General features: G+C 41.9%; 2 protein-coding genes and 1 long non-coding RNA gene across 6 annotated transcripts; 1 reads left to right on the top strand and 2 right to left on the bottom strand.

Moving 5' to 3' along the window:
- Positions 1-3952: 3952 nt before the first annotated feature.
- On the bottom strand, positions 3953-9645 carry tdh (L-threonine dehydrogenase). 2 transcript variants are annotated; one of them, XM_034527818.1, is made up of 9 exons: positions 9457-9645; positions 7729-7923; positions 7321-7363; positions 7116-7186; positions 6302-6451; positions 6040-6212; positions 5735-5825; positions 5168-5437; positions 3953-4869 (listed from the first exon to the last, which is right to left on the bottom strand). In XM_034527818.1, exons 2-9 carry the CDS (start codon positions 7913-7915, stop codon positions 4730-4732), a joined length of 1125 nt encoding a protein of 374 aa, XP_034383709.1. In that variant the 5' UTR covers positions 7916-7923; positions 9457-9645; the 3' UTR covers positions 3953-4729. The 2 variants fall into 2 exon arrangements, with proteins under 2 accessions (XP_034383709.1, XP_034383708.1); XM_034527817.1 differs by lacking the exon at positions 9457-9645 and adding an exon at positions 8495-8674.
- A 620-nt stretch (positions 9646-10265) lies between these two features.
- Positions 10266-19903, top strand: LOC117727481. Its single transcript, XR_004609045.1, has 7 exons — positions 10266-10499; positions 14481-14548; positions 16777-17451; positions 17624-18562; positions 18983-19336; positions 19462-19550; positions 19688-19903. It is a non-coding gene; the product is annotated as an uncharacterized LOC117727481 (long non-coding RNA).
- On the bottom strand, positions 12368-20506 carry mtmr9 (myotubularin related protein 9). Of its 3 annotated transcripts, XR_004609044.1 has the most exons (12): positions 20436-20506; positions 19897-20086; positions 19205-19313; positions 18961-19086; positions 18678-18851; positions 18333-18550; positions 17991-18152; positions 17672-17813; positions 17210-17430; positions 16767-16918; positions 14307-14526; positions 12368-14142 (listed from the first exon to the last, which is right to left on the bottom strand). XR_004609044.1 is itself a non-coding variant. In XM_034527815.1 (11 exons), exons 2-11 carry the CDS (start codon positions 20076-20078, stop codon positions 14360-14362), a joined length of 1653 nt encoding a protein of 550 aa, XP_034383706.1. In that variant the 5' UTR covers positions 20079-20086; positions 20436-20506; the 3' UTR covers positions 12368-14359. The 3 variants fall into 3 exon arrangements, 2 of the variants coding, with proteins under 2 accessions (XP_034383706.1, XP_034383707.1); XM_034527815.1 differs by having other exon boundaries at positions 12368-14526; XM_034527816.1 differs by lacking the exon at positions 20436-20506 and adding an exon at positions 20383-20434 and having other exon boundaries at positions 12368-14526.
- Positions 20507-22807: the final 2301 nt, after the last annotated feature.

Genomic DNA, 22807 nt, shown 5'->3' with positions numbered 1-22807 from the left:
AGGAGGCACGAACTCGGTCCAGATAAAACCTGCAATGAACATCTCAATACAGTGCAGAGATTTAAGAACCTGCTTTAAATGATGGTAACAGAGAGGTATCACTTTGTCCTCTCTGAACACAACTTCAAATACTCATTTGAAAAAGAAAAACTATATTTGTTGTTGTTCGTTATGCATATTGAAGTCCTCTTATGTCCTCTTGTCATCAACATTTCAGACCAAATATTAACATAAACAAACAACCAGTAACCAAGGCCTTGGAGAAAGATATAGCTGCCAGATTAAGGACAGTAATATAGTAGCAACAGTAACATTAGCAGCAGTGGAAATTCTACTTGGTGGTTGCGTCGGTGTCACTTAGAGTTGCTATTATTAGGGTGTTAAGTATGGAGCCGGATGTGGTTGCAGCTTCAATTTATTAACTGATACAATTAAATACTGTAAGAGTGAGTGCCCTTGAGCTACTTATGAGTTATACAAGCTGTTAGGGACACTTATAAGCCCTATCAAAAGGAACAACTTTAGTCTTGATATGTTGTTGCCAGTTTTTACATTTCTTGGCATTGCAATAATATTTATTTATGCTAAAAAGCCCCAGAAGGATGTTTGTTTTTTCAACAGCTGACTTGGTTCACCTTCAGGAGTTGTTAGTCTGAGAGAGGAGCTCATGTATAAAAAGTCAATGTCAGTAAGGAAACCTTTTTTTCCCCATCGTTCCCATGTCCCTCCTGAGATGCATGAGAGATTTTGAGATGATATTATTTGTATCGCAGCATTGTTTAACAGCAAAAATGTTATCATATTGCACCACACTAAATGAGCATGTTCCCCGGACATGTCCACTTTTACTCTGCATTAATAATTTATGTATTAATCTAAATCTAAATATAATCAACACATTTCGAAATAAAAAAATGAATAAAATATATATGTATATGTTCAATCCATTTGCTTGAGTTTATTTGCTTAGATGTTGGATCCTAATTATTTTGCTGTGGAGTTTTAGTTCATAAATTGAGCTTATATCTCCTTGCTTTGCATAAACTTACAACATGCACAAAAACAAGGTCAGATACTGACAATCATATATACGCCACAGCATCTTGCACATCTTTACCTAAGTAAACAAAATCATCACATCTGTTATTAAAGAGTCAAACATTAGTTTATTAAGGGTTAATGCCGAGTCATGGGAAACTCTAATCTGACCCCAAATCTGTAGTTAAAGGTATCACCTCAAGCTAGGTTGTGTAACTGTGTCCGAAAGCCTGAAAGGGATCAGTGACAGCAGCAAAGAATTGTGTCTGATACAAAGAAGCTGACAATAAAGAATCATGATACATGTGCAGTATCACTGCACCTGATCCTTACCCTCTTCGTTTTTCAACTAACCTAGAAAGAGTCCTCTGTGTGTTATAGCCATTATGAATTGAATCATAGAGCTCATGAATGTGGCCATGATCTCAAAGTCAACATGGCTCTCTTCTGACAGTCGGCCCTGTTCCAGACTAGCAGAGACAATGCCATTAAAATGGTTTCGCAAAACCAATAAAACCTGATGAACGAATAGAAGACGTTCAACACATGACATCTGTAATAAGGGCAACACAAGTTGTTATATGATAATGTCACTTCTGTCCGTTACAGTGGAAACATTGTCTCAAATAGGAATTAAAGAAGGCTGCACTGTTTCGACAGTATAGGCCTTTACATTTCTTTTGAGGCTTGAGGGTGAGAGGAAGGCAATGGTGGGGTCTTGGGCTCTATCACCATGGCAACTTGTCTCCATGAGGAATAACAGCTGTGGCGCAGAGTGTTATGGAGTTTCTGAACCCACTGCCCAGCAGCTCCCTCCCTCCGCCTTCTTTCTGTCTCGTCCTTCACTTTCTACCGCGTGCATCTTATTACACGATGACCAACACAACGCTGGGGGCCCGAGCCGCCGAGGAAGCCTTCTGATTGGCCGGCGGCAGGCAGGCCTGCAAGCTTGTGTGCACACCCTCCGTGCCTTACATAAGAGAGACAAGGTTGCCATTACTAGAAAGAGGACACGAAGGAGAGAGTGCATGGCCCTTTGTTTCTTTTTCTTCCACAACCCCCCCCCCCCCTCACAGCTAATTATTCAGGCTAAAGATACACTGTTCCCTATGGCATGAAATTACTTAATTATTATAAATTATCATTTGGTTCCCCGTTCTCAGACTTGTGGACTGAAACCCTCTTATGATAAACAAAAGATTACAAAAGAAAAATGCCGCTATTTTTGCTAGTAAGTATGATTAAGACGCTCTAGAGTCTATTTCCATGAGGTGTTACCATTGTTATGTTATACAAGCTGCAAAATCTGAGGACAACAAAGATAATATTATCTGCGGAATTTCTGCTGAAAGTGAGAACAGAGTGAACTCATTCCTATCCTTACAATGATGGGTGATAAAGCCCGCACGCACTTTGTGAAGGTTTGTTGAGATTTGCGATGAGGGAAATCATCACTTTAAATTCGAAGAGGGAGGCATACCCTGCAGCTTTATTGACACACATGCACAGAGGAGAGGTGCTGATTAGCGCCTGGAGCTCGTTCAGCGTTTGGTTGAGTTGAACGCCTGCGAGCTCTTCAGTCTGTGTGGGTTTCGGGATAAAGATCAAATGGAAAACGCACCCCACCTTAACATTTAATTCAGTTTGAAATATCAAATCTCTCATTGCGCTCAAGGCAATGTACTCTTTTTCTCTCTGCAGCACAGACATGAACAAGGTCAACTGGAACAGCTCCAATTACTGACACATGAGAAATTGAAGAAAGGGTACAAAAGCGTATGGTGAAGGACTTTGTTGTCTTCAGGGTTACAGTGTACGGTCCCGTGAAGAAAATACGGCTGGAGTTTATTGCATTTATTGATGTGCTGAGGAAGACACTTTCTCATCAGGGTTGTTTTTTTGTGCCTTCTGACTATATTATGGTTTAAATATCAGTATATATATATATATATATATATATATATATATATATATATATATATATATATATATATATATATGCTTGCAATATTAACGAATGTGACCTTACTAAATTATTTGAGGGGAAATAAATAAATAAAATGAATTGGATATTTAGATCAGTTAAACACACACTGGAGAAAATATGAAAAAAAATAACCAAAACAGACAAAGCTTATGATAATTTCTGCGTGGCACACTTTGCAGATGCACCTGAACAATGATTCACTAAACAGACATTTTCAACTGTCCAAATGCACAAGACAAAAAAGCTTCAAACGTTAACCTTGAATGGCAATAAGGGTATATTTACAGTTTGATTAGTGTAAAACAGTATCTTGACAGCTGGATGCGTCCCCAACTCTTGGATTCCTCTTCAAGTCGTTCGATGCTTTGACTCACTTTTTGGACTCACAGAAAGTTATTTAGATTAGAATTGCAGGTTCTACTAATCTAAAATCTTTGCACCGTGCAATGGAACAGCATCTTTCATATTTCTCATGTGTGCAATCAGACAAGACTGGTTTCAACCTGTATGTATTTTTTTTTTGCCAACTGAAGATCAATGAAGTTTGAGATAAATCTTTTAAAAAAAAATATATATATATATATATATATATATATATATATTATATATATCAATAAATAAAATAAAAGCACATTACAGAATTCACAACAAGATCACTAAATTCATGCTCCAATGCAAGTCATAAGCATCTCATGGTCCTCAGCTTGCATCAAATCAAATAAGACTTGGCATCTGTATACGGGTTTAAAATACATTGTTTTAAAATTAAATACATGGTAAAGAGACAGACTGTTTTTTCTCAGAGGACATGTTGTACTCAAAAAAGATTGCCGAGGTATGTCAGCCAGCACCCAGCGAGCTGGAACTGAGGGAGCTCGGCCTACAACTTGTTGTGAAAAGAGTGAAAAATGACAGATACAGGCGGAGGTGTGTGGAAAAAGGGGTTTTATTGTCAAAGCTTGTTCTGCGATTCAAAGAACAGTTTTCAGATAGAAACCAATCACAGCATTTCTCATAAAATGTTGAAATACAGAAACCACCAAATGTAAATGTGGCAGTCACATTTTTCTTTGCGCCATGATAATCCCACACAGTTGATGAAAAACAGTCAAACTTAAAAGTGGACAGGAATACTCGGAAACTGGGTTAAGAAAGGCTTTCACCATATAGACAGAATAAATAATTGTACGTGGAATAAACAGAAGAACAATTCTTAAGAATGGATGGGAACAAATACACAATGCAACATTAACGAATACGCGATGCAACATTAGTGTTAAATAGATTTTCTTTGCAACAATGTTGCGCAATTCATAAACATGCAAGTCATTCATCTTCTTTTTCATCCAAACAGGTTTTCACAGGCCTCGTTGTTGCCCCCGATGGCAAACTTCCACTGACAAACTGCTTTTCGGCCACAGATCTCCAAGCAGAAAGAAACGAGGAAGAAAAAAAAAAGAGAGAGGAAAAAAAAAAAAAAAAAAGAGCACAGCAGGAGTAGCTAGACAGGAGCGGGGAGGATTGTCGAGCCCGCGCTGAGCGTTGCATTCTGAAGATGCGGTGGCCTTGAGCCAGCTATGCAGAGCCCTTTTGATTTGAGAGAGAGAGAAGCGAGAGAACGACCATGTACAGGTCAAAGTTTCTCTACTCCCTTTGGTGAGTCTTTACATTAAGTACAAAGAATACTCAAGATGTCGCGCGCCCTCAGTTAGCACCAGCCATGCGCGACTCTGCGTCAAAGAAGTTAAGCATCGTCTGGACGAGCTCCGGCAGGTCGTAGTCGTGCTTCCAGCCCCAGTCTCTCCGTGCATTGGAATCATCGAAGTTCATCGGCCAACTGTCAGCTGGAAAGAAACAGATGAGATTTCTGATTAAAAAGTCAGCCTCTTTTACCGTGAAGCCAGATTATTCAACTTTTTAAACACAATCTTCCTCTGGAGAAGAATAAAAATGCACCGGAGCTCAGCTTAGTGCACCCAGAGGTTCAGCTATTACAGCCTTATTTGTTTTGGTGGAACCGGTAGCTTATGGATACGGCTGTGTAACTGGGGTCAGTTTGTTGACGTCGTACTCTACATTTCAGCGTGCCAGTGATAAGAAATTGTGTAGGAGAATCTTAAGAAATTAAGGTTAAAGACTCACCGATGGCCTGCCGTACGTGGTCTATGTCATACGTGACCTCCAGCTCGGGCATCTGCTTCTGGAGCTCCTGGGCCAGTTCCTCGGGGCTGAAGCTCATGGCGTTGATGTTGTAGGTCCTCATGGTCAGCGTGTCAACCGGCGCCTCCATCACCTCCAGCGTGGCGCGCAAGCAGTCGTCAATGTACATCATGGGCAGCCGCGTGTCGGGTCTCAAGTTGCACTGGAACTTGCTGCTCTTGATTGCGTCGTGGAAAATCTGGACAGCGTAGTCTGGTCAGATAGACGAAAAAAAAATAAAATATTATGGTTATTAAAATTCTTCTGAACTATAGTGGGGAAAAAAGCGCAACAGTGAACAATCTTTAACAATGCTCATCAAAACTGATGAACGGTGTTGAAAGGGTGCGCGCAGCTAATACAGACAAGTGATAATAAGCCCTAAATAAACAAGCTACAACAACTCTCTAGAATAAGTCAGTGATAAAACAAACTTGTGCCATGACAGGAGCGGTACAGGAATAGACGAACATTAAACTTGAAACCTTATCTCAACTTCATCTCTCTCACCTGTCGTGCCGCCCCCTGGCATGGAGTCAGCAGAGATGATTCCTGGGTAACGGAGACAGCGGAAGTCCAGGCCGTAGCGGTGGTGGTAATACTGTCAAAGAAAAGAGGAATCCCATTAGCGATAACTTATTGAAAATATGGAATGGGTTTTCACAGCAGATACCGGCATGCTACATTAAAATGTAACAATAACAACAACATGGGAAGAGAAGAATAACGTCAGTATATCCAGGAGGAGTGTAGGGTTTGTGTGGTGTCATGTTTTGGAACGACAAAAAGGAAAAGACAGAAATCTGAGCTCGCACCTCTCCCATCAGCTCAGCGTGGACTTTGGAGACGCCGTAGATGGTGCGAGGTCTCTGCACACAGAGATCAGGTGTAGGGTTACGGGGAGAAGTGGGACCAAAGGCCCCGATGGTGCTGGGGACGAACAGGCGCAAGCCGTGCTCCGCTGCGATGTCCAAGATGTTGTGAAGCCCTGGGGAAAACACACGGAGAACCATCCCATCAGGACGTCACACTTCACCTGAGCCTTCACCTCTTTATGATTGGGACCAAAAGGCTTACCGGTGATGTTTACAGAGCGCGCCAGGGCTACGTTCGCCTCCCCCACCGCACTGAGGAGGGCGCTGTAGTGAACCAGCCACGTGATGCGGTTGTTCACCACAATTTCCCGCAGGTTCTTGTAGTCCAAGATGTCGGAGTAGATGAAGGGGCCTGGCGGTGATAAAAAGGGGATTGAAGATTTTATATATTGACTTCTTGTGAAGCAGAAGTCAATATGTGCGGCTTGTGTTTCCAGCTTATAATAGATTGCCCGTCTGTCCTTTCCCTTTCTTGGAAACACAGCAATGACCTGGCTCTTACGGGGTAATGAATATTTATTTTCCCGTGACACGCATCCCAGTTATAGTTGGTTTACGGCTCGAAGCAGTAACATTCATTACTGGATATTAGCAGGACAAAGTCACCTTGCATCACGTATTGATTTTGGGGAACTGTATGAAGATAAACAGGGAAATGGGACATCCTCTTACGCATGAACGGAAGAAAAATCAATAAGAACTAGACAGGCTTTATTTGCCAACGATGTTCTTCGGCAATAACGCTATCACACATTCGTACCACATTAACAACCGTCATTTACGAATGTCGTAGCTACACTCCCCCAAAGTAACGCAACTTTGTGCATTTTGATGTGATGAAAGATTTTCTAGACACCAAAGAAATAGAATTGCACATTTATGATCGCAGACTGAATGCACTTGAATGGATGCAATGTAATCAGATACACCCTCCTGCCATCTGGCATGTCTTGAAAGTAAAATGTTACTGAATCCGGATTAATTTCAGACTACAGATTCTAGTACAGTCGACTCACCGCTGTGGAAAACGCTGCTTGGAGGTTTCCTGATGTCAGACAGAATGACGTTGTTCTTCCCAAACCTCTTTCTGTGAAGCAGAAAGTCATCGTTATACAACTTGGAGATTAATACAAAATGGTTCTCACATTGATGCAACACAATCACAAATTGGCCTTTTGCCAGCTGTCAGCAGATGAAGTGATGTTTGCCAAAAAAACGCACCTCAACATTTTTGCGAGCCCCACCCCGAGCTGTCCTAGGCCACCTGCATTAGATGGAGAGAGAGAGAGAGATAGAGAGAGAAAGAAAGAGAAACAACTAAGTGTCATCACACTGCACAAATCACTATCAGCTAATAATCATCAGTGTTGGTCTCCATGGAGACTGAAGTAACTAAGGAGAGTGGGCCATAAGACGAAGAAAACAGGTCAGAGCACCAGACGCCTACACGTTGTTTTTAACCTTCATTTCCAAACATCCTGATGGTCTTGAGTCTCTGCAGAGCAGACGCATCTTTATCTTAACTTCCATGTGTGAAAACAATGCAACCGGACCTCTTGTCTAAAAGAACTGCGCTCTACGGTGTTTAACAGGCGTTGTAAAATACCCCAAAAAGAAGATGCTTCGTACCTGTAATGAGCACCTTGGGGTGGTCCGTTTCTGAGAAGGACACGGAATGGAAGCTGGCATCAGAAGTCACCTGCCGGGGGGAGAAGCTGATGTTGCGTACAGCCACCGTGAGGGGCTGACAACCGCACCCCGGGGTGCTGAGCAGGATCTGCTTGGCCACCTTGCTGAGGGTTCTGATGACAGGCATGCTGGTACCTGCAGTGAAAATAAAGAGAGAGAGAGAGAGAGAGAGAAAAAAAGAAAGTTCACACTTCAGGAGAAACCTGTCAGATTCCACAGGCACAAGTGAAAACAGAGGAGTCAGGAAAGTTCTGTACCCACCCCACCCCACCCCACAAAATAAATTGAAGCCACATTTTTTTATATGTTTGACTGCCATCATCTGGTGGCCTGTTTTATTTTTATTTTTTTTGGTTGAGGCATGAAGTTCTGTGTGAAGAGATTTGGGCTCCTCCCCAGACCTCAGGCGCCAAGAGACAGACAGTAAGAGAGGACTTTTTTTTTAAATGGATCTGAGGCAACAACATACAAACCAAAAAGCGAGAATGGAAAAGCAACAACGGTTCGAGAAAATGTGCCAGCGGGGAAGACACGTAGGCAACTGTTGTTCCCAAAGACGCGCAAAAGGAGCACTCGAGCGCGCACCCCCCCCAACTCGTGTTAAATCATCCTAGTCAAACAAACACCGCAGCCTTTCTTCAGAAGTTTGTTCATCACTGAGCCGCCTCGACTTTTGCACAACACATCATTACAACAGTGCACTTACCGAGAGCTGCGAGCTTCCTCTCCCCCCCCCCAAAGAAAAGGCAGCAAGAGGAGAACTTAAGCGTATTTATACGGCCCTGCCTTCCGCGAGAGCCAATCAGGGCGAGAGGGCGGACAGCAGCGGAGGAGCGCACTGCCAAGAACAGGTCGACCATCTCCGGGACAGGATTTTGGAAATATATATATATATATATATATATATATATATATATATATTTTTTTTTTGTGGAACGATTTGAGGGAACTTTTTGTGATAGGGGGGGGGTCAATATGTACAACGGTCTTTTTAAAATAAGGAAGATCATAAATGGAGGCATCGACAGCAACACTTAATGTTTCAGACTATTTTGCGCAACAACAACAACAACAAAAATATAATAATAATAATAATAATAATAATAAATAATGAAAATCGCCACCTTGCAGGTGGCACTGACCCTCTGATAGCACGTGCAATCCACTGTTGTGCCAACAATGCGTTACGTGCACGTAAGCCGTCGCGTAAAAAGGGGTCTCTGAGGTGACCCCCTCTGGCCCGCCTCTGCACTTATAGTTCCTTAACAGGAGGGTTGCTGGTCTCCTTTTTCCACGTGGACGATGAGTATCCTACGGAGCCTTTTGAATGGGGGACAACCCCCACTGTTTGAGATGCAACCCATCTTTAAAATGTGGATATGCGAGACGCGGTCCGGACACATGATAACCGTCGTGGAGGGTCTCCTGGCACACGGCCCGAGCCCCACACGTCAGCAGTCGGGTACTAATAGAATCAGGAAGCAATATTTGCTTGGGCCAACAAAACACTTCAATTATACGGAGGAGAAACATATTTAATTAAGGCAGCACGCGATCGCGGTATATAGACAAATGAAATACATGATTTGATATAGTGATACATCACGTTAAGATGATTTAAAATCTAACCGGACTAATACAGGACACGTAACGGGAGGGTTTACTCACCGGTTAATCTTCAGGCCTGAAAGCAGTCGGTAACTCGTGTCTGACGTGCGGCGGTGAGAATAAGATGCCGCTTCCGGCTTCGAGCTCCAGTGATGCTGCTTGTGTTATCTCGGTTGGTGTTGCATCAGCTTTCGCCTCGGAGCTATATATCAGCGGCCATCTGTGCTTGAGGGGAAACCGGCTTTCTCTACGATTGGTGGGCTGTCGGAGGTGCGGTCCTCCCTCAGCAGACCACGCCCCCCCCCCCCCCCCCCGCCCTCACCCGAGTCAGGGCTCCGGGTTTCAGACGTGACGTCTCCAAAACACCGAATTCTCCTCCAGGACATTGTTCGGTATTAATTAGTGGTAATTTAGTCGATGAGTCTTTTTTTCCCCTTCTTTTTCTTTGTGTGATGCGGACTTATTTCCACGAAACGTATAAGCACATTTCTGGTAAAACACTAAGTGGAAAATTGCTTTTTTACAAATAAGAAAACCAGCAAATATTCACTTGTTGCATGTTGCTTAAAAAAACAAACAATGAAGCGAATATTTTTCTGTGGGTTTATTCGTCAATTAAAACACTACAGTACGGGATATATTTTTAGTCAATATTTGTTTAAAATGTGACTAAAACTATGGTATTCCAACATATGGTTGTGTTTATAGAAATCTTAGCTGAAACAACAAGAATATGAAATATATTTCTTCAAGTATCTACTGGATGGCTGACAACTTTGAGGTGCTAAAAGCACCCAGATCCAAAAGTGCTGTGGGTTTTAACATTTGCCCACACAGTCAGAGCTTATGATGATGACACATTGATGACATTAAAAGACACTTTACAGTCATTATTTAACCTTTATATGTGCTGTAAAAAGCCCAGGCTGTGATATGTGGTATCCTCTGAAGTGATGCAGTGAGTCTACTATGTGGCAACATCTCAACAAAGTGCAACAGAAGCCTTCTCAAGAGCCGGCGTCAAGTATTTGAGCTACTTTACTTGTATGACTTTATAGTATTTCCATCTTATGCAACGTTATACTTCTTGTCTAATCTCAAAGGTAAATATTGTCCTTTTTCGTAAACCTTTGTCTGACAGCTTTGTTTACTTTTCAGATAACAAATGTCCACACCAGTGAAAACAAAGATTTCGAATTTGTTCTGGTAATCTGAAAGAATAAGTGTTCCTTTATGGGCGAGGAAAAATGCTCCTGTATACTTCTTAATTATTACCCTCCTGAAATAGCTATAAAATGCATCGTCATAAACCTGAAAACATGGCTGCTTTTGTTCTCACAGGACAGAGCCGCTACAAAAATATGATGTATTGCTGTGGATTAAACTACCCAACAGTATATAAAGGAGTTACAGTTAGCACAACCGTAAACAACTACAGCAGTTAAATGCAACATAATGCAGCCGTAAAATGCATCCCAAACATAAAACGTAATTTCTTCACTGTAGAATGAAAAACAATAATGATCTCACGTGTCTATATACAGACATACAAGTCAATGAGTAATTTAAACGTGAGCTGGACGACACATGAAGCAAAACAAAGGAAACACCTCATGCATCCTTGTGATATAACAATGATGAGCGAACTAAATTGTTTGTAAAAGCACACTGAATCATTGTGGCTGCTTGTAACCTCAGAGGATAAATAAGGGGGGGGGGGGGGGGGCTCCTCGGTTTAAATGAAACTAAATCCATTCTTGTTTATCAAGGCAAAAGTGTGACGTGTACACACAGTCCATTTGACTTTGAGGATTGTTTACAGTAGATAGAGGAGGGCTAAAGAGGTCGCAATGGGTGGTCTTACGATCCGCGCTGGCATGTGAGTGGTGGAACACACCCACCACCCCCGCGCCCTTCATCACCTCGAGGAAAACAAGTTAATCTGTAAACTGATGCACTTTTGCTGAAAAATCACGTTGACATAATAAGTTCTCCAGGAAATTGACATCAGGTGACTGTGAGATGACATGATTATATTCTTGGCATAATGGTGAAGCAGCGTCTAACCCCCAGCTGAGAACATCTGGGCAGCAAAAGACAAAAAGACTATTTACATTTGACCAACGAGTTCAGAGTTGTGACTGACCCAAGCCAACGATGGACAGAGAAACACCGGCTGCCATCGGACGCCTCCGTGAAGCACCTGATCCCTGGCTATTTATTCCCCGGTCGCCTCGTCAGATGACCACTTCGTCACAGCGTTAGCAACATTTTTAGAAAGCTGTCTGGCCTGCTGTTTACTAATTCTAAGCCACGATGGGGACGGTATGGGACATTTGATTTGTGTGTCAACTGCCAGTGCAAAACATGCTCCTTCGTCACCGGGGAATGAAGAGAGACATTACATGTCATTACAGACATTATATATGTAAACCTGATATAGTGGTTGTTGTTTTGAAAGAAAAAAACAATAAATCCCAATGCTTTATAAAGCATGCATTATCTATATTATTGCGATATCTATGAACAATTCGAAGGAAATAATAATACAATAATCTAATGATATTAAAGCCTGTGGATTATTTACACAATGTATTATCATATGTGTAGCATTAACATAATATCAATATTTTAGTTTTTGGAATACTTGATTTTTGTTGGCGACTCGGACGCAGATGAAAAACTGACATATTATCACCTTATCGAGTTGTTATGATGAATGTTTCAGCATTATCTAATTTATGAGCTGCTAAACACTCTACTATGTTTACTTTGACTGTTCCATAAGAACAGGTGCATGCTGGGACTAAAACTTGTGTTACTGAGAGCGACGACACTGCATCAAAACAAGTAATTTGAGTACTATAAAACTAATACAAGCAAAGTTAATCAAGTATGGTTAGACTGAAAAATAATTAAACTGCTTATTACTAAAATCTTGGTCTGAGATAAAAAAAAAAACTCATTAAAATAATTTGGCACCGAAAATCTTTGGTGCTATAATTTTTAATGGCTTGAAACTTAAAAAAACAACAACATTTAATCTTTTCAACAATAATATAATTTTACAGAGACAGTGATAAAAGTAGATAAAAGTACATTTTGAATTATGATCTCGCAGTGAGGCATTGCACAAACACCATAGAGTTCTTGACTTTAACAACGCAACATCATTTTAAGGGATAACATTAAGCATAATGCAAGCATAGGGAATTTGCAATGTAAATCAAACCATTATCTTGATATAATCCATTATTCCATTCATGCACACACACACAAAGCAACGGTAGGTACAGTGTCTGTTGTTATTTTTTTGGCAAAAGGAAAATAGTGCAGCTATAAACAACTTTCCCTTTATAAAGCATTTTAATGTAGTGGCTGGGATCAGTTCAGTATAGTGTTTATCAAATCCTTTTGAAGCAAAAAGGATTAAATGTATCAAGATGACATGGACACAAGTCAAGAAAATGCTAATTCTTACTGGCAAAACAAACAAACATGAAAGACCCCTGTGGATTTAATTTAACCCCATCACTGCCATATATATTTATATTTAAAGTGCAGCATATCGCTTTCTCAATAGTATTATGGGATTGGAAACTACCTTCGCACGTGGAATGCCACCGCCAGCAGACTTTTCCGGTTTATCTGCTTCTCTAAGGAGTGCAATGGAGGAAACAACAGTGTGTCATTTGTAGTCTAATAGCTTGAGTTTGTTTGTCGTTGCATTGGCTTGTTTTAACATTTAAAGTTACGTCTTATTGTCTAATATGGCGACAGCTGGTAAGTACTGACCACAAAAAGTACGCTACAAGAATTCTCATCGTATCTTTCCGATATTGTGTAATGCCTTTCACACAAAGTGCATCAGTTTTGGATCTTAAACTAGAAAACAGCAGATATATGCATTTCGTTTAATAATATGCTCGAACACTTTATCAACAATTATCGCATGACTTTAAATGACCAAAATATAAATCGGTCTTTAAAGAAATATCTCACATAAATATAATGTTTTCACTTCGTAAGCAGGCCTCTGTGTGAACATGGCCAATTCTGGATCACACTCCATTTTTATTATGCTTAATGAGATTGGGGGCGGGGAAGAAAAAACACATAACCAGGCAAGCTAAGACGTATAAGGTTGTGTGTGGAGGACCTCCAGCTGTGCTCCTTAATGGAATGCCAAGTAATGATCAGAAAAACATACACGATATTTAGTTGATAAAAAAGCCTTTTCATTGCACAGCACAGAGGGTGATGACCAAACCCACGCTTATTAGATCATCTCATTGTGCGGCAAAGTCACATGATGCCTTATATCACCCTATATGTTGCCATAGTTACTCTGCAGTGCCTCAGTGGCATATATACATTCAGCAGGATGTTTTGGTGAAAAGCGGAACTCTGCCGTATATTCCCTCCTGCACGAGATCAATGCCCAACAATAAGGAGGGCTCTATTAAAACACATGTAGAGGAAATGGACTTTTCACACAAATGTTCAGATGCGTGTCAGCGAGTGGAAGATGCGGAGGTTTGATGAGCCGGCTGCCAGAGCAGAATTTAAGCTACAGGTTTTTTACATTTTTTTTTACTTCAAATGTTTTTTCATGAATCAAGGCACTCTTGAAGCCCATTCAGTTGCATAAACGGTGCGACAGATAACTGGATGAATGGAAAATCAAATGGAGTGATTGATTTTGAAGTTGGTCTGGGTTTCGTGCATTTCCACTTAATTTTTTATCTGTGAGGGAAAACCAAAATGTGTCATCGATCATGCAAAAAAGGAAAATCATTAAAACAGTTTGAATTATATGTTCTCAACAATCAGAGAAGAAACTAACAAAAGCCTAAAGCTGGGACATTGATTCCTTAATGTTTTTTGTTATAATTTCACATTTATTTTACCTCTTTCTTCCATCTTGCTTCCTTTCACAGCTCTCACACTCGCTCTCTCACTCTCACTCAAGCGTCTGCAGCAGAGGATCTTCAGTTTCCAGCTGGGCCAGCTGCCTGCGCAGGCTGTTAACCTTGTTCTGAAGCTCCTTGTTGTATTCGATTATATGTACCATTTCCTCGTAGGCCTCGTCCAAACACTTGGAGGAGCGGTTCCAACGCAGGAAGACTCCTGTAATAGAAGAGAGAGCACTGTGAGTAAAGAACAAAACCGGCACACTGGTTTCTCATCTTCCTTTCATGCCCCAACAAAACTATGAATCTACAGTTGGCTGATTTAAGTAGGTATAACATTTAATACCCCCCCCACCCCCCCATGAGCTACAGCCGACCCCCACGTTCACCGTCACACTTTAGCATGTCGGCAGTGAGCGTAAGAAACACAAATAAACCTTCTTGAGGCAGACTGTCACTGAATAGTGTTGAAGAGAACACCACGGACTGTGTGAAGCGAGTGTGAAACCTTCCTTTCTTCCACTGGTCTCGATGGCGGAGGGTGGGGGACTTTGGTAGAGGAACTTGTGGGACTGAAACTGGAAACACGAGTGTGACTACACACATCTGCCGTGTGACTGGAATGTTCACCACAGCGTGGAGGTGACTCGTCGGTTATTATGAGAGCGGGCGTGGCAAAGCTACTCAATTACACGCAGGTTAAGATTCATAAAGCCCTGCTCGACATGGACACACCCACCGCTACCCTCAGAAATAGTATGTGCGATTGTTGTTCCATTAAGCCATGAAGAGCACCATCGGTCCCCGTTAGTGTTAGCAGTCGGAGCTAAAGGGGTCTTTTAAGTTGGCCCGGGAGTATGCGCCATTCACTGTGAAAGGGTTTGCATAAGCAGGATGTCTGTTGCATTTCACATGCTTCAGTAGTTCTCATAGTTCATATAGAATGAGGGAGTGGCTCTGAGGCTTTAGGCAGGAAGGGGGCCCCTCAGAGAGGTTCGCCTGAACCTAATGACACCTCATCTGTCTAAAGCCCCTTCCCCCACTGTTCTTTATGAATGGCGTTGATTGGAGATTCAGCAATTTCTAACAGAATAGCTGGGACTTTTTTTTTTAATAATAAAAACAAAACAAAAAAAACTGGACTCCCAATTATTGAAGTCAACTCAGTCCTACTAATTTAAACAATGTCAAAAGAGAAAATAATTGTGTATCCCCATCATTATGTGTTTGATGAGAAAAGCCCTCCCGCAATCCAGGCCAAGCTCCTTGAGAATTGTTTGTTACATTTAAAAGGTCCCAGAATGTGTGAAATGTTGGACAATGTATTGAAATACTTAAGGTGGCATCTTATTAATTCCATGTAATACTTGATTCCTAATGACTATAAATGACAAAAAAACAAAAAACGGAAGTTAAGTTTCTTCAAGGGCACAAAAAGATGAAACTGCTTCACTGCTAGTTCATTTCAGGTTAAACAGAAGGCAGAATTTTGATTTTTAAAAAATGTACAGCGTAAACAAATAAATTAACTATAAAAGATTGCTACAGACAAGCAGGAAAAGTGTGCCAAAGTATATAAGCTTGCATATGACTGGTAGCTAGTAGTAAACCGTCACATGTGCTCAGATGTCACCGGAAACACAACCTATATTAAGACACACGAGCAAGCCAAAACACATCATCCCGATGCCTGCGAAGCAATCTGAGCAATGTCAAAAATGTAAAGATGCTGAAAGCCAAAAGGGGGTGAACATCATTTGACCTCTCCATAGAACAGGGTTTATTAAATACTGCGGTATTTCTAGTGGCTCACAGGGTCACTCAGTTCAATAGCAGGGCAAATGGTGAAATCAATGGCGCCCCCTTCTGGTGGGATTACAAAATGTCTGTCGGAGCACAAATCTAATAAGGGATGAGAAGTTGAACAATTTATGAGAGTTTAGATATTACAGCGTTTTTTCCAAGCATCGCTAACGCAGGGTTCCTCTTTTTTCTAGTAATCCTTTTTCAGGACATTAATATTAAAAGACTTTCAGTCTATGGCCTAACTATAACAATGCCAAAAAAAGAAGAAAAAAAAGTAGTTAGCCGGCATACAGACTGGCCTCCATTCATTGTTTTTACCCCGGCTTCCCATTCATTATTATCCAACTCTCTCAATTAACGATCAACACACACCCTGTAACAATAGTTGCAGGCACTCGGCATGGGTTTCATCTGTTAACTAAGACATGCTTGGTTTCAGGCCTAGCCTAAGCTTAAACAAACAGCATAAGTCAATCCCACAATGTCACGGGACCAGTCTTACTACTTATCTGTATTAAACAAGACTATCAGTGGTGTGGCCTACTCTCTCAGGTATTACTAATGTATTGGACTCACACTTCCTTCTCTCTGAAAAGCCAGAACCTGTGAGGTCGCCTCTTTTCTCAGTCACTGCATGTTTTTTGTGTTTACCTTCCCACAGCAGCAGGCTCTGAGGGGCCACAGAGGGCCAGATCACAAGGCTGTTGGCCTCGTAGAGTGGGTTGGTCAGACGCTCCAGTTCTTGGGGCCGGTTCACCCACGACCAAAGGGACACAGTCTTCTCAGGCAAAGACAGTTTGGCTCTATGAAAAGGGTGAGAGGGTGTTCACCAATGGTTAACCACTAAGAACAGTGGTTGCCTATACACACAATGACACGTCCCTGGATGAACAAGGAAAATCACAACGCAATGTGAAGGAAACGCGTCATGACATATTTGTTGCATCCTTACATCAATGTCATGAATAGGACAATCTGTAAAAAGTTGTATAAACCCTGCATATTGTATCTGATTGCATTAGATTATTTATGAGCAAAAGAAGCATATGGCGGACATAAGCTGGTAGACCAACCACAACAGACTTCAGACTCACCTCTCAGCTGTACTGTTGCCCAGGAAGGTGCCAAACTGAGAAGCATAGGCGTGATCAAAGACCAGCACCAGGAAGCTCTCGCTGAATTCAAAGGAACATGGAAACTGGCGAAGGATCTGCCACACACAGTCCAAGAAGAGAAGGAAGACGGGAGCCTCTTGACGAGGCTTGCTGTTGGAGAAGGCCGACTGGGCGCAGCGGTGGTGGAACGGGTGACCCGCCTGAGACAGATGGTCAAAGAGGTGAGCGGGGTCATGAGGAAGAATGCAAAGACCATGTCCATCTTGATTATGGGACCGGGATATACTGCACGGAAAGGTTTAACACCAGCTTATGTGACGTGATGAACATTTCTGGAACCTGCTTGTATAAATACTAAACTGAAAATACAAACAGAGTGTATCTAATTTCCAGGTCCTGAAAACGACTTTGGCAGTGCTTCAAAAGGTCAGATAACTTTACCTGGAGCCACTCTCGCTCCACCAGGCCTTGGAAGCCTCTGATGGTCCTGCAGGCCGGATCAAGGATGATCTGAGCCAAGGAGGTCACCTGCAGGGTGGAATCTGTCCCCTCTGTGCCGTGAACGAGGACCGACGCTCCCTCCCTGAGACCAACACACACAATGACAGTTTGTCATTGCTTCCTGCTACTCTACTGTACACAGATTCAAAACTGAACACTGGGACGTTCTCAGTTCAGCATGTTTAGAGCAGAAACACGTACTGCATATTGCTGTACTGGCCCAGGATTAGTATTACAAGGAAATCAATCGTTCCCTGACCTGTCGATACACTGGGCAGCCAAGCAGGCGGTGGTGAGGATCTCCTTGACATGAGTCTGCCAGTTGGAAGCCTCGAGCTTGCTTAACCAGCGGTCCATACTGTGGGACTGGTCGTTGCATGCCTCTACCAGTTTTATCAGGCTCTCCTGGAGGATGTTAGACCTGGAAATGACATTTGAAATCATCACGATTCACAATTCTTATTAATTCACTAATTAATATAGAGAGAGTATAAATATCAGTCATATGAATGTTGAAAAACACATAGTGTCGGTGCCTTGTCGAACACACCACCAACATTATTACTTTATGGATTCAACGTAGCCCTTACTGACCACTCACCTTTCGATTGCCTTGTGAATCCTCCTCCATTGGGGGTAGTTAGCCTCAGACTCGAACCCTCCACCTCGAGCTTTGGCCTGCTGGGCAAGATTGATGGTGCGAGTGTCGATGATGTAGCCACGTTTTCCTGGTCGCAGTGTGGCATTGATCAGCTTCTCGTCTTCCTTACAGCGTCGCCCATTGGTGCCCGTCAGAGGCTGCCCTGCTCGCATCATCACCTGAAAGTTGAGGTAATTTTCTAACATTTCATTTCATTCAAACGAAACCCACGCCTGCCTACAAACAGACAGTATATCCCAAAAGAATACTTTGCAGCAGAGGACCGACAGAATGATTTAAACTCACCATGCCATTCTTCTTGTGGTAGTAGCTAAGTACTGGAAAACGGCCACTGTGACGGAAGGTGGCTACTTTCCTTAGTGTGTCATCATCGACATCTTTGGGCACTGCCACTAAAGGGGGGTATGATGGACATACAGTGCAGTCCTTGTTGACATCACTCAGTCTCCATTCATCGGTCTGATAAAAGAGATGGTGAAGGGTTAAAAGAAAGGTGTTAAGCTTGTACAACAGAGGGCTGGGAGAATGTTAAGTACAAACATTTGTTGATCACTTATCCTGTCCATACCATGGTCTCCAAATCTTTAAAGGCATCCTCTGGAAGAAATGAATTCCAGCCATCTTCTATGACTTCAAACATGGGCCGGTAGAAGAAAGGATACATCAGGGAGAGTATGTCAAGCGTGGACAGAGCCTTGAAAGTAAAAAAATATATATATGTATTAGTTAATGTAGAGTCTCATTTGACATTTAAAATAGGACAATCTTTCAGATAGTAAAAGTGAACATTATTTTTTGGGGTTTTGTTTTACCTCAACAGAGCTGGCAATGTTGAAACACTCCTCCATGCCAGGAATGTCGAGCTGGATCACCCTCAGGTCTTTGCATTTGACTATGATGCTTCCCAGGGAGCCCACAAATCTGAAGGGGAAGTTCGGAGACAGGTGAGCTTAAAAGAATCCAAATAAAAATGACAGAATAACCCTGCGTCGCATGTTCTCCTCATTTTGGGTTTCTTCCTGGCACTCTGAGATTCCCCGTACTAAAACCCATTCACGTTCGCCATTAGGAAAACTCCTGCCTGCATTTGGTCGAGGCACACGCCTCAGAGCAAGAGTTGGTCGCCAGCAATTGCTCCTAGGGGGACAGTGCATTCATGTGAATACACAAGTTTTTTTTATAGCCAATATTAAATACTCAATGCTGTTAATCACTACCGAAACCTTCTCAACTACACAAAATGAAGAAAACGCTGCAGTGACAGCCCACAGACTGACTCAAACTTCCTGTCCTAGTTTCAGATCCTCTCTCCACTGGAACAGTACAGCGTAAGCAAAAAAAAAAAAGAAGAAGAAATACAGCAGTGAAATGCTTCAATCTGGTGCAGAGACCGGTGTCACCGCCGACAACCACAACTCTACTCTCACTGCGTTTCCTCTCCTATGTGCAACATCCCCCTTTTCATGTGAATCCTCACATCAGCCAGCGAGAAGCTCATCATCACCTTTTCTCTATGGAGTCGATGTTTGAGTGAAGCAGCCACAGCTCCTCGGCGTTGTCCTGTCTGGAGGAGAGAATCAGGTGGTGACCAGTCAAGCACAGGGTCCCCTCCACAGTGGGCATGAAAGGCCGATGGAGGATGACCCCGTCCACCCTGGGTGTCTTTATCAACTCTGCAAACTCCATGACCCGACCTGAAGAAAAGACAGCAAAGAGACACAGAGGGAAAGAAAGGATTGAGGGTGTGGGTTTTTGCTCTGACATAACAACCCAAGTCCGGCTGAGCTCTTTTTTTAAAAAACATATCAAATAAAGCGATGTCAATTAATGTTAAACCAATAAAAGTTCAGCTGCAGCTTCGCTCAAGTTGCCTTGATTCAGGAAATGAAGGGGCTAACGTCGGCTAGCAAGCTAACCGTGACAGACCGTGTGAAATGTCCGTTAATTTAATATGTTACGTCTAAATGTTAACGTCGCAGTGTAAACGTACAGAGCCAAATAAACCTTTTTCATTGACGCTAACACGAGTTGTCGTACAGTTACCTGCTTATCGTTTCCTTCTATTTGTTGTTGGGCGAGACTGGTACGCTCACATAAACAAGCCGACTGGAAACAAGTGAGCCGAGACAATTGCGTCCGTCAGGACAATTTCGCGTCGCACGTTCCCAAATTGTTCTAACACATTAAAAAAAGACTTCATTATTATCGTTACAGTGTGTGTGTTCATAACGTCGACTAGAGAGACTCAATGGACACAACATAAGTAGGAGATGAGATATAAATGTATGTAAAACATGTTGGTTCGTCTCATTCATCCGGATTAAGTCAAATCAAAAATGAATTTACCAAAGACTGTTTATGGAATTACCTTCAAAACTGTACGTTAAATAGTTTAAAAATAAAACTCTACTAGCAGTACTTCAGTTTAAGGAGATATTTTTTACGAAAGATGTGTCATCAAAATAAATTAAAACCCAGACAACAGATTTCCTCCATGGCACAATGCATACGTGTCAGGCTGCTTGTATTTTTAAGAGTAATCCTCATATCGTCTGTTCTTCCCCCTGCTCAATGAAACACTTCACAGTATCACACAGGGACACTAGGTGGGGCCATTGAACGTTTTCTTTGACGGGATAAAGTAAGTCCAATGAAACAAGTCCAGTGTCAGCTCACCCCTGAATGATACATGTTTGGCTTGATTTTAGCCCTGATTTCATCTTGGATTTAAAAAATAAGTAATGCTACAGCTCTCTCATATATATCTTGGTACTTAGCTCCAAAAGTGGTTTGCTCTCATAGAGAAGGCGGCTCTTCCTGCATATAACTCAGTAGATCTGTTGATCGTCTTAGTTTTCCACCCTTTATCTGAGCGCGGTGATGTGAACTCTTTCAATGGAGCGGGAGACACATCAGAGGGCTATTGAATCATGGAGGGTCCTAACAGCTAGACGGCGTGCTCCATCAACTAGACTCCATGCCAAGCTAGTAAACTTCTCTGCGTCAAACTTAAGTCTGGATTAATGTGGATTAATAGAAAGCATCTGCACGCTCATAGAAAAAAATATATAAAATATTATGGGCCTCGGTTGTGAACACTTTTGGCGAGTGAAGAAGAAGAAGAAGAAGAAGAAGAAGAAGAAGAAGAAGACGAAGAAGAACAAGAAGAAGAAGAAGAAGAAGAAGAAGAAGAAGAAGAAGAAGAAGAAGAGCAGATGGGCCTGTTTGTTTCATACACATCTTTGTCAGGGCAGTGTGGGTTTATGTGTGTATGTATGTGTGCGTGTGTCTGTGTGTGTGTGTGTGTGTGTGTGTGTGTGTGTGTGATGTGTGTGTGATGTATTGTAAATCAGCTCAGTATTTGCTTCAGTTGCAGTCTGTCTGGGCTTCACAATAGATGGTTTGCTCTCTGCTTTTCTAGTCATCATCACAGAGAACGCATGCACAGATGCCAGGGATTAATTTAATGTGAAACCTGGTGTTGCTTTACAAACCAAATAACTGCCCTTCCTCTGAGGAAAAGATGCTTTGCTGTTGCTTTTGACATTTTTTATTTTTTTTAAAGAAGATTAAAAAAATGCTTTCAAAGCAAATATTCAGTTTACGGCCCGACGCAGGATACAAAAGAAACCTCTGTTTTATTTAACAGGATGCTTTGACAAATGCGTTGGTGCAGAAGGAGATGATTTACTTTAACATGCTGTTGTAAAAGGGGTTTTGCGATATAGAAATGGTATCACTTTTATCTCAGCAGCTAAATGTTTAAAGAGTTAACACAAAATGCTTTTTGCTCACCGTGCCTCGGAGGATGTCAGGGAGAAATATGAATGAACATGTCAAACACAAAACTACATCTTCCATTAAAAGTACATCGGATGAGTAATTACAACCAGTAGCTGTCAAACTGTGATTAAGTTGTTATCTCTCGCTCTCCAAATGTAAATGCTCTGAGCTCTGAGCATTTTGGAACATCATCCCGCAAAATGTTGACAGTTTGTGCCCACACACCTCCACCATTACTCACCCGAGCTTTGCGTTCAGTTTCTTCAAAAGACAACGTCTCATCCAACCTTCTGTTCTGAATGGTTTGCTTGGTGTTTGGTCTTGGTGTTGTTGTTGTTGTTATGTTGGGTACGTCAAGTGAATCACTGCAGTCTGTCATGGCTGGAGAACGATAACTTGAACGTTGGTGCTAAAACCAAAATGAGTGTAAACTCTGTGAGAAATGTCTTTATTTCTTCACTAAGAGCACTAACAACAGCCATATTGCCGCTGAGAGCTTGGGAATGGTATTTTTTAATCTCGTCAGGTTTATGAAATTAATAGTACCAAAGGACACTCCTTAAATTGATCTGAAAGATCCACAATCCCATACAAAATAAAACAAATGGCAGAAATCAAAGGAAGATTCCTCT

Source organism: Cyclopterus lumpus, chromosome 24 (assembly GCF_009769545.1).
Source record: "Cyclopterus lumpus isolate fCycLum1 chromosome 24, fCycLum1.pri, whole genome shotgun sequence".
NCBI lineage: Eukaryota > Metazoa > Chordata > Actinopteri > Perciformes > Cyclopteridae > Cyclopterus > Cyclopterus lumpus.
The sequence above is the reverse complement of the archived record's forward strand: the minus strand, read 5'-3'. Positions and strand labels throughout refer to the sequence as shown.